General features: G+C 42.6%; 1 protein-coding gene across 2 annotated transcripts in view; it reads left to right on the top strand.

The window, feature by feature from the left end:
* agbl1 (AGBL carboxypeptidase 1) overlaps positions 1-15,584 on the top strand; it is an 83,731-nt gene that overhangs the window by 66,376 nt on the left and 1,771 nt on the right. For both annotated transcript variants that reach the window (XM_019865261.1, XM_019865262.1), the window contains exons 21-25: positions 1,395-1,524; positions 4,571-4,702; positions 5,373-5,435; positions 5,825-5,938; positions 13,113-13,267. In XM_019865261.1, coding sequence (XP_019720820.1) covers positions 1,395-1,524; positions 4,571-4,702; positions 5,373-5,435; positions 5,825-5,938; positions 13,113-13,267 — 594 coding nt within the window. The remainder of the gene's footprint in view (positions 1-1,394; positions 1,525-4,570; positions 4,703-5,372; positions 5,436-5,824; positions 5,939-13,112; positions 13,268-15,584) is intronic.

Below are 15,584 nucleotides of genomic sequence, written 5' to 3'. Positions count from 1 at the left end.
GCACTTTGAATTTGCATTTTATTGTATTTTGAAGGCATTAAACATTACCATAGCGATCAGAGTGTTGCAGCCAGATTAGACGCTCCTTGTGTTTATTATTATATTTCGAAAACACCACAGTTTTCATGCAGCTCATACCATATTATTTTGTTGTATTATTTCCGCCACACCTTAAATGCCGGTCCCTGAAAATATTGTCAGACATCAACCGGTCCTTGGGGCAAAAAAGGTTGGGGACCCCTGCACTACATGATTGCACTGTGGTTGAGAGAAGAAAGTAATTTCATCTGTGCTCTATGCATATTTGACAATAAAAGCTGACTTGACTTGAATTGATTACTGCATTCTTCACCTTTCATCATGCCTGTTCTATGACCACTGCACTCAGTTGAAAGGCAAGGCAAGGCAGTTTGATTTATATAGCGCATTTCATGCACAAGGCAACCCGGTGTGCTTCACACAAGCAAAGACACAAAACCTACAAGAATTTACAAATACTGTACAACAGTTCACAATATTCAAAAGTAGAGCAAACAAAAGTACCATACACAAATTACCAGAATGTACGTTGACAACATTTAAACACATGCAGGGAAAACTTCAAAAACATTTAAAAGTAAAGAAATAAAATGGATTTTTCTAAAATATCTAAAAAATGATTGAGGGGACCTTAATCAAAGATATTTTTTAAAGTTTGTAACCTGAATTTAACAACATTTACACTCTAGGCTGACTTCACTACTGTTGCTTCCTTATTCCATTTGTGTGCAACATAACGACTAAATTCAGCTTCACTATGTTTACTTTGAACTCTGGGCACCACTAATTGACCCAAGTCTACAGATCTCAGAGGTTTACAGGGTTTATAGTCAATCAGCATTTCATGAATGTATTCAGGAGCAAAACCAATCAGTGATTTGCAGACCACGAGCAGAATTTTAAAATCTATTATACAGCTAAGTGGAAGCCAGTGCAAAGCCTCCTTCAGGACTGGAGTAATATGTTCTGATGTCTTTGCTGTGGTCAAAACCTGAGCTGCAGCTGTTTGATGCACTTTTCAGGGAGTCCAGCAAAAACACCATTACAATAATGAAGTCTGTTGGAAATAAACGTGTGGATGTGTTTCTCTGGTCTCCTTGGAGCATCCAACCCTTCAGTCTACATCTGTATTTCAGCTGGTAAAAGGCTGTTTTAGTGATTGATTTGATAGATTGCTGAAAGTCAGGTCTGAGTCTATCAGTACTGCAAGATTTTGGACGTGGTCTTTGAGTTCAAAAGACAGTAACTCCAGCTGTTTTCTAAAAGAAAGCTGAGCGACATGCACAAAGAATTATAAATTCCATCAGAGAGCCCAAATTCAATCAACCACCATCATATATTTTGTTTCACCGCAGGAATCGCTGTGACCTGAACAGAGAGGATTTGAATCGTCAGTGGTGTAAACCAGACCCTGTTCTCTGTCCAACCATCTACCATACCAAAGGCTTCCTCTACTACCTCAACAGTATTGGACGAACTCCCCTGGTAAACTGGATATTTTCTTGCTGGTGTCCTTTTCCAGACATGTGACACCTTATGCTATGTTCCCAACAAGCAATGATGTTTGTTTATTTCAGTTCACTTTAGTACTGTTTGGAATGGGAAACATTAATCTAACTTTGGTTTCCACCAATTGCGATAAAGGTCTGATGCAAATAGTGTGACATGATATTAACACAATATAGTCTACCCGAGGGGTGAATTAAAAAACGAAGAGTTGTGTTCCTTCCAAAATATTATACACAATACAGTTGTCACGCGATGAATGCCCATTAATCAACTCCAGTAAAGTACTTTAGGTAGTGTTGCAGTTGGAAAGACTATGGTACGGATCTTTTTTTGTTCATATTTAGTTTATTATTTAGTAGTTTGGTGTCTTCACAAATTCTGAGATTGAGGAAACTTAGTCTGTTATATTTCTCTTGGATTGCTTTTATTCTCAGTGACAAAATATTGATACAGTGAACACTCACTGCTTTTGGTAACTTAGCAATGTTTCCAAAATTAAAAAGAAATCACACAAACTACAAAAAAATAGTCACAATGAGACAAAACAAAGAAAGAAATGGAAAAAAAAGGCCTCCATTTTTCACCACCACGCATGCTCTGTAGACTTATGACGACCTCGAAAAATAAATTTCTGGACCATTTGCTTTTCTAATTGAGAATCCATGACTTAGAGTGTCCAATAAACCTACCATGGATGTTTTTGGAATGTGGGAGGAAACCGGTGTACCCAGAGAAAACCCACACAGGCATGGGGAGAACATGCAAACTCCACACAGGAAGGTCATGAGTGACACACACACACACATTTGTTCTTCTTCTTCTTCTCCTTTCGGCACGACCCTTTTCAGGGGTCGCCACAGCGAGTCATCAATTCCCATCCGTCCCTGCAAACCGCCCTATCAACTCGCATGTCCGTCTTGGCAAAAGTTTTACGCCGGATGCCCTTCCTGACGCAACCCTCCCCATCTCTCCGGCCTTGGGACCGGCACCGGGGAACAGTGTACCCCCAGGGGAGGGCACTGCACCCCAGCGGCTGGGTTGACACACACACACATTATAAAATATATATATATATATATATATATATATATATATATAAACTGAAAAACCATCTGCGACAATGGGAATCCCTGGGTGCCGCAACGCAAGTCTGCTTTTTTTGGCTTCTACTCTTTCTACTATTTGGAGTTATTAATCAATTTCCACGTAAGTGCTTGCTTTAAAATGATAATCTAAAATCTTTGTCAGAAAGTTCTTGAAGAAAGACAAAGACAAGATTTGCCATTGACAGACATTTGTACACATGAAGTCATCAGTGTTAACAAATGTTCCCAGTGGTGCAAATTGTGCAAAGAACTTTGCATAACCCATTTCCTTAAACATTCCGCTAATGAATCGTTAGTTGGCTTCAAACGTTTTGCATGTAGAACAAATCAACCTTTAACAATACATTTAGCACATTTTGTGCTCATGTCTTGGTGTATCGGACGCCAGCTCAGCTGTGCAAGTGTACATTTGTCAAACCTCACTCCTGGGAATGCTCAAAGAGGGTGCTGGTCACTGAGTTAACGGTCCAAGATTTTAGCTTCTTGGTCAATCTACTCGACTTCCAACCGGTGCCAGGATAGCAGTGCATGTTCAACGCGCAGGTGTGGCTATCGCGAAGAATCACCACTGTGACATAGGGAGCGTGTTTTGTTGAACAATGATGTCACATTCTCGATGTGTCTACCCCAGGCATGTCCAGCTCCGGGCCTGGAGGGCCACTGTTGTCCTGCCTGTTTCCCAGCTCTCCCAGCTGCAACACACCTGATTCAGATGATCACCTCATCAGCCAGCTCTGAAGCAGCATTAGAACCTTCCTGATTATTTGAATCAGGTAAGTTGCATCTGGGAGAGCTAGAAAACAGGCAGGACAGTGGCCCTTGAGGACTGAGTTTGGACACCCCTGGTCTACCCTGTATGTGTGTTGGGAACAACACAATCATGCTTTGACCTCAGATATTCACAAATATGGCACAGGCATTATATTTTGCATATAGTCTGCTTATATATAGGAAACTTGCAGAGTTGAACGATGGTGTCGTGTTTTAGGTGTGTCAATCCTGTGTATTTTTGTTTGGAACTTAGAGTGATGCCTGAGGTGATACATGGCTCTGTGACCCTTATTTGAAGAGTGTGTAGCACATAGGTGTCAAACTCAGGTCCTGGAGGGCCGCTGTCCTGCATGTTTTCCAAGTTTCCCTGTTGCCACACACCTGATTCAAATGATCATATCATCAGCAAGCTCTGCGGAAGCCTGACATTGAATCTGTTCATTAGAATCAGGTGTGCTGCAACAGGGAGACTTGGAAAACATGCAGGACAGTGGCCCTCCAGGACCTGAGTTTGACACCTATGGTGTAGCAGGACATGGAATTTATCAGTACATCTTTGTGATGCTTGTATTAGGACAGCTATTTTCGCATTTTCTTCAAAGCGACCAATACGTTTATGTTGTAAATGTATTGACTTTGATGAATGTTGAAGTATTTGGACTGATGGGATTTTCCATCTTCTCTTAGCCTCATAGTTGCTTGTTTTTCTCTCATAGACATCACTTTGGTTATTGTGTAGGTTGCAACTCTTAAAGTTTACAAATGGAGTCTTCAGAGACAAATCCAAATCTGAAACGTTTACGTTTATTGTTATTTATTGTTTCAATAATTAGTGTAGTAAGAAACGCAACAAAACAGCTGTCAGTCACGTGTTCCAATACTTTTAATCACATAATGGGTGGTTTCAAACAAATAATGGGCTAACTTGTATATCAAATAAAGAAGTAAATATCTTGAATTAAAAGTTTCAGTGTTGATGGGTTATTTCCTTTCATCTTTTGATGTCAAACCCGAATATTTTCAGTTGACAGCTAAAAGAAAGGAAATGTCCTGGGGTTTGGAGGGGCGTGTGTCTTAATGTTTAATGCTGTTTATTTTTGTTGGTGTACATTTCTAAATGTCATAATGTCTGATATTTCTTCCAGGTCTTCTGTGACTATCACGGGCATTCTAGGAAAAAAAATGTTTTTCTGTATGGCTGCAGTGTCAAGGAAACTCTATGGCAATCAGGGTCTACATTTGACACTGCAGGACTGAAAGAGGACCCTGGATATAGGGTAGGACAAATGCAAAGCAACACTATAGTGATATGGTTTTATGTCAAAATTATAGTGTTGTGATTTTTATGTAAGGCCAAACAAAAAAGATTGTGTGTTTCCGGTAACATGAAATTTCAGCATAGGGTCGGTAGGTCGGACAAAGTTTTTTTTTTTTAATCTTTTTTTTTTTTCCCCATCAAAAATTTAAACAAAATAACCATAAAACATAAAACAAGAAGACATTGAACCCGCCGCTCCGCGGCCTGCGCCGCCGCCACCAATTTACTTTTCTCCCCGCTCCGGACTTGGGGGTCCGGGGCGTTCTTCACATTACGGTGGGAGCATGCGACTGTAACACAGAAAAAGCGGTTTAAACTGTCGTCGGAGATCGCGGGCGCCGCCATGTTTCAATGTTGTTGACAGACGACAGGGCAAACGACGCACGCGCTCAAAACGTCAATATTGCGAGAGTTTGCACCGATGTAAGCCCTTTACACAAAAATGTAGAGGGTTGTTTGAAAAAAATGCCGACTGTAAAGTTTTTTTTCGACGTAGAAATTCTCGGTCGGTCGGGTTATCGGAAACACACTACGGTACTTTTTTTTCTACGCCTAAAGCGTTTTTTTTTTTTTTTTTGCGGTGGCATTGCTTAAAACTATTTCGTTCTTTTCCCTTTTTCTTTTTCGAGACTCTTGCAAAGGCCTTGGATCGTATTGCACCAGCCTTCTCTTTTAACAGCTGCAGCTATACGGTAATACGAACAACTTGATTTTGATGCCAACTGGCATCAAAATCATGATTGATCATGTTGATTTACACATACATCTCCATATACAGTACTTCTGAATCACCCAAGAGTATGAGGTTTCCCATGACTTGTTCCACCACAATAAAGGGAATACAGATTTTAAATTATTTCTCTTATGCTTATATTGTTTTAAACCACAAAAAAAAAGATTTTATATCCACTGCAGGTAGGTTGGTAGATGTTTGTTTTAGTTTTTACAAATAAATGCATATACGAGCATCATCATCCGAATTCTATGAAGTGACAAAATAAGCAATTTATTAGAATCATATCAGTCCTAATATTGTGCCTTTCTTTCCACTTCCTAATTTTCACTAATCTGGTTTTCTCAGGTAGAGAAGTCCCGTTCTGCCACTGCCAGAATTGTTGTCTGGAAAGAGTTGGGCGTGCTGAGAAGTTATACCATGGAAAGCACTTATAATGGTTTTGACCAGGGAATATACAAGGTTTGTGAAATTAGAAGTTACAAGTTTCCAGACTGTTAGCAGAACATTCATAATCGTGAATGTGTAGTGTACACTCCTCTAAACTGTATTGAACTCTTGACCGGAGTTGAGTTTACACATTCTGTATGGGCATGAATATCATTCATTGGTGTCTTTTCATTTGAAAAAAATAATTCGAGGAAGACATCTCAAACAGAACCTGGACTGAAGGGACAAAGGACAGAGATCGAGACCGAAAGTAAATGGAAGAATGTAAGAGGGGTGAGAAAACAACCTCTTCATGAGCCATCACCTTATTGTGGTGGAGGGGTTTGTATGTACCAATGATTCTAGTAGTTTATTTGCCTCGGGCTTTATGCCCCTAGCAAAGTCAACCATTGTAAACAGGGCCTAGGTGTGGGACCAGAGAAAGTTCGCATCACAGATTCCCAATGTTGATTTACAGATGTGAACGTCATTTTCCATTGCCCGGACGCAGGGACCCACTCTGGAGCTAGGCCTGGAGGTGGGGCAAGAGGGTCGGCTGCAGTGTGAGCTGGGCAGTGGCCAGAGGCCTTACTCCCCAGCTGGAGAAGCTGGCTCTAGGGAGATGGAATGTCGCCTCTCGGGGCAGGGAAGGAGCCTGTGAGGTTGAGAAATTCTGACCAGTGGCGGATGCTGGCCTGTCAAGGAGGGGAAGCTCAATTTCGGCTGACATCATAAAATATGTCCATTTATTTAAATGTGAATTCTATTCTCCGTCCCTTTGCAAGAAAATGATCTGTGACCCTGTCATACCAATAAGGCGTCTTTTCCAGGGACTTAACTAGTGTCCTCTCTATGGCCAGCAGAGCTAGGCTGCTTAAACGGCCTTGACCCATGGTGTTGCGGGTGTAAGACTTGAGCCGCTCTAAACAGGAGAAGCTCCTCTCTACACCTGCAGATGTAGCTCCAATCGTTGCCACTAATGAAAGCAGTTTGTAGACCTGAGGCATTGCACTGTCTGACTCCATATCTTTCAGAAACAACAAGAAATCACACAGCTTTCCCTTGTTGCCCTGCAAGTCCTGGTTTGAGTATAGGACTTGAAGATCAGACCTCAGTCTTCCTCAATCAGAGAACTGGCCAAAACCTTTAAGGACATTCTGAAATGCCTCCTCTGGAAACACTTGTCTCATCTCATCAAACTTCCCTGGATTGACTAATTCCAAGAAGCGCAGACGTTCCAAATCTGCAAAGCGCTGAGGTATCTGCTCTGTGAGATTGTGTAGGATGGTCATGTACAGATTCCTGTAGCGCTCCTTGGGATCCTGTGGTTGCGACTTATGGCGTTTTCTCATGGGCTGAGTTTGTGGGTCTGATGTGAGATCTGCTGCTTTGGCATAAACAGCTTGGAAAGCCCCCTCTGACCTCTTCTCTTTTACAAAAGCAAGAAGAGACTCAATTCTTTTCTTGCAGTAGAGAACATCCATAGCTCTCTGCTGGACAATGTCAAATACCACATCAGTCTCAGAGAAGATTTGTTCGTATGTGTACAACATGAACACAAACTAAAAATCCTCCAGTTTCATCAGAAATCCTTTGGCACAGTCTAATGTGTCATCATCCATGGACCTATCTGCAATGATCATCTCAAAGGTTTGCAGGAGGGCATCATAATTGTTTGCCACAGTGCTCACTATCCGTGATGTCAAATTCCATCGAGTAGGAGCATTTCTGGGCAACCTTGAGCAGCCTGCAGACTCAAGAAAAGACATCCTTTTGGTGGACTTTGAGAAAAATGTGGCAAATCCCGAGAGTGATGCAAAAAATATTCTGCACTCAGATAAGCATTTAGCCCCCTGAGACAACCAGATTCAGTCTGTGTGCATAGCAATGCACAAACAATGCACTGGGGGCAATTGCTTTAACTTTGGCCTCTAAGCCTTTCGAGTCCGAAGCCATGACAGCAGCCCCATCATAGGTTTGTGCCACAAGTTTCTCCCTGAAATTGTATTTCTGCATGTTCTCGTTCAAGATTTCAAAAACAGACTCAGCATCTCTTCCACCAGGAACATTAAAGAATCCAATAAAGCGCTCCTGAATTTTACCTGCCCTATCCACATAGCGAACAATGACCGAGAGTTGAGCATGGCAAGCTCTATCAGTTGTTTCATCCACCTGCCATGCAAAGAAGGGAGCAGCCTGAATTTCATCCTTTATCTCGTCAGAAACAGTGGCTGAAAGAGCATAGATCAAGTCATTTTGAATTGCATGGGACATGCCAGAAAACACAGTTGATGACCGGAATTGTGTGGCTAGGACAGAGTCATATTTAGCGAATATTTCTGTAAACTCCCTGTAATTCCCCTTGTTGGATGATTCATCACTCTCATCATGCCCCCGAAAAGACAGCCCCTGATGGCCAAGCAAGGAAGTCACATCAATAAGGCGGTTTAGGAAAGATGTTCTGTTTGACAGTTTCATTATGTTTTGCCAATTGAATGCGAGCACCTTCATTAATTACATGCTCAACCCTTACTCTGCCAAGGCAACTTAACCTAGCACATGCACTCACATGTTCGCTGCTTTTTTCATGCCTTTTGTATGCCCTGTCAAAGTTAGAGAGATCCTCAAAACCCACTTTTGACCAGACAACACATCCCTGAAATCGTTTCATCAAGAGGCATGGCCAACAGTACATTTTATTTGTTACAGCACTGCCAGTCAGCCAGCTCACTTTCCATACCAGGATAACTGAAAAGACCTGTTACGTTTCCCCACCGTTTGCACCAAATCAATCCGAGGAGTTGATCTGCCCTGCTGTTTGACTCTAAGCTTTTCCTCGTAACGAAGACTCTCAAATGGCTTCGCTAAAATCCGGTCCACAACATTCACATTGTCTGCCATTATGTGCGGCTTGCTACTTTGGGAGCTTGCTAGCTGGGACTAGCGCGAGGCGAGTGTGAAGTTTGTCCAACGGCCAGTGCTGATTGATGGTGGAGGAGCTCAGCAGCACCCGCTGAGGTGAGGATGGAAACTGTAGTGATATAAGTCAGTCTGCGAACACAAGCAACTACAAGAAAACTCACCAGAAATAAAATACTAATTTGTCGCTAGTTGTTTACAACAAAGAGTCTCGCTAAGCTGATTAGGAGAAGTCTCCAGCTCAACTCAGAACAGAATAGGAATTGAAAAATTGCTCACACGGATGCCTACACTAAAAGGTCGGTGATTGGCTCATTTCGATGTCAATCAAACTGGAACACAGGCTCAGACAGATCATCCAATCTGATGCAGAAAAGCTGAGTGTACGGTACCCGCCCACTGCCATCCAGTCCCAGAGACGCCGAGCGTCCGTGGGCGGGACAAAAACACACTTGTATCCAATGACTCGTCTCCGTTCAACGCATTGGGAAAACCTACACTGAACTCTCGAGACGCTCAGCGTCCGGGCAGTAGACGCTCAGCGGACGCTCAGCGTGCACCGTTTAAAGCACAGCGAAGCTGCGGGAATGAATGAGAAGGGAGTCGCGTCGTATCCAGTAAGAAGAAGCTGATTCGGAACAAAAGTTGAGCACGTTGTTGTGCATATTTAGTCAATGACATGTACACACAATGAAATTTACATTAATATATTTGATCACTTATTCTTCGACATTTTAGGGGAAGCTGAGCTTCCCTTGCACTCCGAGAGCAATAACCACTGCTGACTATATATAGTCAGGCTTGTCTCCACACTCAGCTTATTCTCTGTGAGGGGCTGAACTGTCTTCCACTGTTAAGTTGCCTACGGTAAGAGGCGCCAAGCAAATGTGGACATACTTATTGCCCTCCTACCTGATGCTTGTCCATTGGGGTTCACCCAGGTGGACAAGAGGCCAGAAGCCTTACTCCCCGGCTGTAGAATCTGGCTCTTGGGACATGGAATGTCACCTTTCGGGGCAGGAAAGGAGTGTGCGAGGTCGAGAAGTTCTGACTATATCTATTCGGGCTTGTGTCCACACTCAGCTTATTCTCTATGAGGGTTTGACTCTCTTCCACTGTAGAGTTGCCCACGATAAGAGGCGTCAAGCAGGTGTGGGCATACTTATTGCCCTCCTACTTGATGCTTGTCCATTGGGGTTTACCCAGGTGGACGAGATGGTAATGGTAATATCCCTCTGCATATGCAACCAAACAGTTCAGAGTACCTACCCTTTTTGGAGTCCTTGGAGAGGTTGCTGGAGAGACTCCATTGTTCTGCTCGTAGACTTCAATGCTCACTTGGGCAATGACAGTGAGACTTGGAAGGGCGTGATTGGATGGAAAGGCCATGGGTACAGGCTTGCCAAGCAGAACGCGCCTTTGGTGGTCGCTGAGGCAAAAAACTCGGGCACGGAAGGAGTTCGGTGAAGCCATATAGAACAACTAATGGATGGCTTCGAGAATATTCTGGTCCATCATCCTGCGTCGCAGGATAGGGAAGCAATGCACCATCACCACTGTGTATTGTGGGGATGAGGTGCTGCTGACGTTGACTCGAGACATTGAGAGTCAGTGGAGAGAATACTTTGAAGACCTCCTCAATTCCACCGCCGCACCTTGCCATGAGGAAGCAGAGACTGGGATCTCTGAAGCAGGCTCTCCTATCCCCCAAGTTGAGGTCAATGAGGTGGTTAAAAAGATCCTCAGTGTCAAATCCAAAGGGGTTCAATGAGATCGGCCCAGAGTCAAATATTAACAACATCCCCTGATCATGACCCTCAGGAGGGCAAGGAAAAATTGCTCACAATAAAATAAATTATCAAGAGATAACCGAGAAACCTTGAGAAGGGGCAGCAAATGGGGGAATCCCCCTTCCAGGATGACCAACCTGCAATGGATGCCAAATATTTAACACAATATGATGCTGTACAGTGTTATTTGCAACAATGTAAGAATCCATTTAAGAAGATGAAACGCTGCAGGAAGAGGCCTTCGGAGAGGTGGGTCCTCCTCAAAACCCGTCCCACTCACACTCCCACCTATGGACAATTTAGAGTGTTCCATTAGCCTCCCGTGCATATTTTGGGAATGTAGGAGGAAGCCGGAGTACCTGGAGAAAACCCATATCGGCATGGGGAGAACATGCAAACTCCAAACAGGAAGGACAGAACCAGAATCGCACTCCGCACCGCCGCACTGTGAGGCCGACGCGCTAACCAGTCGACCACCGGGCCGCCATGCCATAACTAGATATTCGAAATGTCCTCAAGTAGTGTTGAAGGCCGTCTTCCACTCATCTGCCTCCCGCATGCAGACTAACTGGTATGCATTGCAATGGTCTAGTTCAGAAAATTTAGAAAAGATAGTTGCTGTCTGTAAGTCTGCGAATGCCGAATCTGACAGAGGAAGAGGGTATTTATTTATTACAGTGATTTCATTTAGTCCCCGGCAATCAACACATGGCCTTAATATCTTTTCTTTCTTTTCAATCCAAAAAAAATGAATAAAAAAATCCAGCCCCCATGGGGGAAGAAGACAACTGAATGAGTACTGCCGCTAAGGCATTGGAAATGTATTCCTTTAACATCTCTTGTTCAGGTTGCAAACCCTGGTCAAGGCAAGAACCAGGTAATGCTGAATTAGGAAGGAGTTCAATTGTACAATCATTGGGACAATGAGGCAGAGAAGACATAGCAAGATCTTAACTAAAAATCTTGCCTAAATCGTGGTATGAAGCAGGTATTTGAGCCAAACAGATTTTTTTTTTCTAAGGGAATGACAGCAAACTGATTAGTCTTGTGTTCTTGCGCTAATCTTAAACAGTTCTCAATTGAGGGAAGATTCCAATTAATATCGGGGTTATGCGTCTTAAACCATGGTAATCCTAAAATAACAGGACACAGCGCGAGACGGCATCACAAAAAACCTCTGCAATTCAGTGTGATTTCCGCAAAGACGGAATTGAAGCGGAGCCATAACAAAGTTAACATCTGCCAAGAGATGCCCATCAAAATCAGCGACTCTCTTAATTTGGGATAGTTCCTCCGTGGAACAAACTAAACCTTTGACAACACCGGGATCAATAAAACATTAATTCGCTGCCTCTCCTAAGATGAAGTCGACCACCACCTCGCTGCATAGGTTCCTCAGAAAGTGGCTCAGGAGTCTCTGGAACTTGGTGGCTGGTCATCGGAGCGGGTCGTAGCGGTGTTGGACCGGAAGGTCTCCAGGTGCATCCTAGACCATGCTCTCGGCATCTCTCCAATATGCAATAAGCCAAGTGTATAGCCATGGCAATGAGTTCCTCTAAATAACTTGGTTCTTCCCGTATGGCCAATTCGTCTTTCAACATGGGAGCTAAAACCGTGCCGGAAAATATTGCATAATGCGCGATCGATAAATCCGCTCTTAGCAGTAAAAATGTGGAAAAATATGGAGTAATCAGCAACCGATTGGTTACCCTGAACACAATCCAATAACTGACCTCTGGCCTCCTTTCCCCAGACCGGATGGTGGAATACCCGACGTAACTCAGTGATGAAATCGGGGTAGGAAGGCCAGAGTTTGGGTTTAGCATTGCTCATTGCTAGTGCCCAAGAAGGAGCTTTACCAGTCAAAAGACTCATGATAAGCACCGCTTTGGAATTATCATTCACATATGTTAACAGTTGCTGCTCAAAAATCAAAGAGCACTTGTGAATAAATTGCTCATATTGGCCAATCTCTTCAACATGATCATCAATATCATCATTCATAATGATATCAAGCAATTCACTGGTTTGGAGGCCGAGTCAAATTCATACTGCTTGCTGTCACACCCCAGAGACTCTTTGAATTGCCGGTGGATGGCCTCTCATGGCCAATCAGGGAGGCCTGCATCCCTCTAGGCTGGTTCTGCCTTTTCACCCAGTCACAGTCCGTCACCAAAGTCTCCACAGAGATCCTCCAAAAAATGAGAGCACACCCATACACACTGATACACAACACGAGAGGGACATCAGTTCCACACATTCTCAAAACACAAGGCACATGTACGGCCAGGGCTGTAACAGGTAGGAATCCGGAGTGCCCACAGGAAAAAAGCGAAATCTACCATGGAAAAATCAAAGTGTAAAAGATACAATTCAAAGGCCATTGTTTATATGACATGCCCATCCTGCGTGTACATTTTGATGTTTCCATCCTGATTACAGCAACATTCAGTACATTTTCTTGTGTGCATTGTCACTGCCTCTTTGTTTGTGTATAGGGTCTACAGACAAGAACCAGGGAACTGGAAGAAATGGGAATGAAATTTTGCCACAGTCTGCTCTCCGTGACTATCGATACAAGGGCCCTGTACAGCAGGAGTCTTATCAACCACATGACTCTGGGACATAACATCCTTGATCATAAGTCACACAAGTAAGATATACCCCCAAACTAATTCAAATATAATTAAAAAGGAGGTGTTTTGAGCTAAATGTCTTGTTCTATTCAACAAAATTATATACATTTTGTGCTGGTGGGTTAGGCAGGAATGAAGGACTGAAAAGAGGCAAGACAAGAGAGCACATTCAGACTATCGCATGGAACACAACTACTTACAGTATATAAGATAAGCTGCAAATCAGAAAAACTACAGTCCTCTCACTTATTCTCTGTTATTTGCTGTTCTTTCTTTGAATATATAATTTAATTTCAATACATACAATGTTGCAATTCATTTGTTTGGGTACCGCGTCAGACATTTAAAAAAATTGGTGAAACGTTTTTCAAACGATGCTAGTCAAGAATATCTTTTGAAAAGTTCAGGAAAAAGTGGACATTTTTGGCAAGTAACACAGCTGTAACACAGGGCTGGAGTGGGACTCACAGTGATAATTTTACAGTTTAACCCCAGCGAGTCCCAGGGACTCGCTGATCAGAAAAGTATGAGTCCCATTATGCATGTAGAGTCCCAAATTTCGAATTCTGAAATGGTCTACTTCTTCACTTGCATATAATAACACAAACAACAACAATATACGTACATTGATAACAGGTTTATTTCTTATAAACAAATGCTGCAAAAATTTAAATAATTCAGGCATACAAGATTTGCTGAGAAATAGGTTCTTATTTCATCCCATCGTTCAGTCTTTGAGTTCATAAATTCTCCTCTCTTTACTCTGCTTCCAATGATGCAAGGCTTTCTCAAAGTCAATTTATTATCGCAAAAAACTATCCAACTTTAGCTGCTTCCTCTGTGATATCTCCACAATAAATTTTCACAACACCTGTTCGCAACACTTGTTTTAACGTTACACGACTTGGCAATCGTCTGCTTTCCGCGAGGTGAAGGCCGACCTCGCCAATCTCGTCTCGCGAGAACGGAACTCTCGTCACGCGAGATTACTTAACGCGAGATCAAAACAACTATGGCGGCGATTGTCAAACTGCGATCATTGCGGGAAAAAAAGATGTACCGTAGCAGGCCTGAGGATTTCGGAAATTCACGGTAACCATTTTTCGGTTCCATCGGATTATCCAATGGGAAACCATGGTAACTAATTTTGGTTTCCGTAAACGTTCATCATGGGAACCCATTTTTCTATTTTGACTGATATTCATAATCAAGAATTCTGAAACTCAAACGTATAATGTTTCAAGGGTATATGTTTGAAAACTATGCATTAACAATGAACATTACATCAGCAGTTGTGTACTCCAGGTTTATTGAACAAAATAAATGGATCAAAATATGTTGTACTCATATGGCATCATGAATACAGCATACCACAAAATCAGAGTATTTTTTCCAGCCTCACACTGCAAAAATTAATTTACTGGTAATCATTAATACATCAATAAGTATTGATGTGGCTTGACATCCTCTTCCCATGCATGTGTAATCACACCACACCACAAACACACATACAGGCACAGTGAAATCGCGTTTTTTTCACACAGGAGAGATTCGATCGCGTACAATCAACTCGTGTGCGGTGACTTTTATGGGAAACGATTTTTCGATACTGTCAAAATTACGCCACGGAAACGACACACTACCGGTAACGATCGTTACCGTGAAATCCTCAGGCCTGCTTTAGTTTTTTTTTTTTTTTGCGGGAAAATTATGCGTCTAGGACGCGGGACGCAGAGGTAACGAGATGGCTGGACTCATTTTCAGCCTTGGAGTTTCAGGGTTGAGATTGGCCCATTATTAGTTCAAATTGTAATGAAGATAGATTGATTACCATTCCCTGCAATGAGATTCATATTGCCGTTGATCAAAAATCACATTTGTTAATGAATGTGCTCACAATATCATGATCCATGTTTATTTGAACATTTATGGAAACATAAATTACGTTTATATGGATGAAAGGACAAAAAGGGACCAATAGGAAAGTTTTCATAAAATGTGCAGCGTGTAGTGTCTGTTGCAGTGGCGGTTCTAGATCAGTTTCACTGAGGGGGCCGGGCTAGGGCCGGGGGTTTTGATGGAGGGGCACATTCAACCCAGGGCTAAAAAGACAGATTCGAAATATTATTTGACTTTTAATTTCATCAAACTTTGAAAGCATTGTAGTCATAACATTATAGTGATGAGAAAAAAACAGTATTAGGAGGGCTAAAATATCTGCAAGCGTAACAATACGCCGAGTCCATCTGTTGAGAATATTCAAGCCAGGGGTGGATATGGTACCAGCCTGCCTTGAAGCTCCTTCTCCTGTCCCCCATCAGGGTCCTGGGAAAC

This window comes from Hippocampus comes, unplaced genomic scaffold (genome assembly GCF_001891065.2).
Source record: "Hippocampus comes isolate QL1 unplaced genomic scaffold, H_comes_QL1_v1.1 scaffold180, whole genome shotgun sequence".
Taxonomy (NCBI): Eukaryota; Metazoa; Chordata; class Actinopteri; order Syngnathiformes; family Syngnathidae; genus Hippocampus; species Hippocampus comes.
This window is presented reverse-complemented; position numbering and strand designations above follow the sequence as displayed.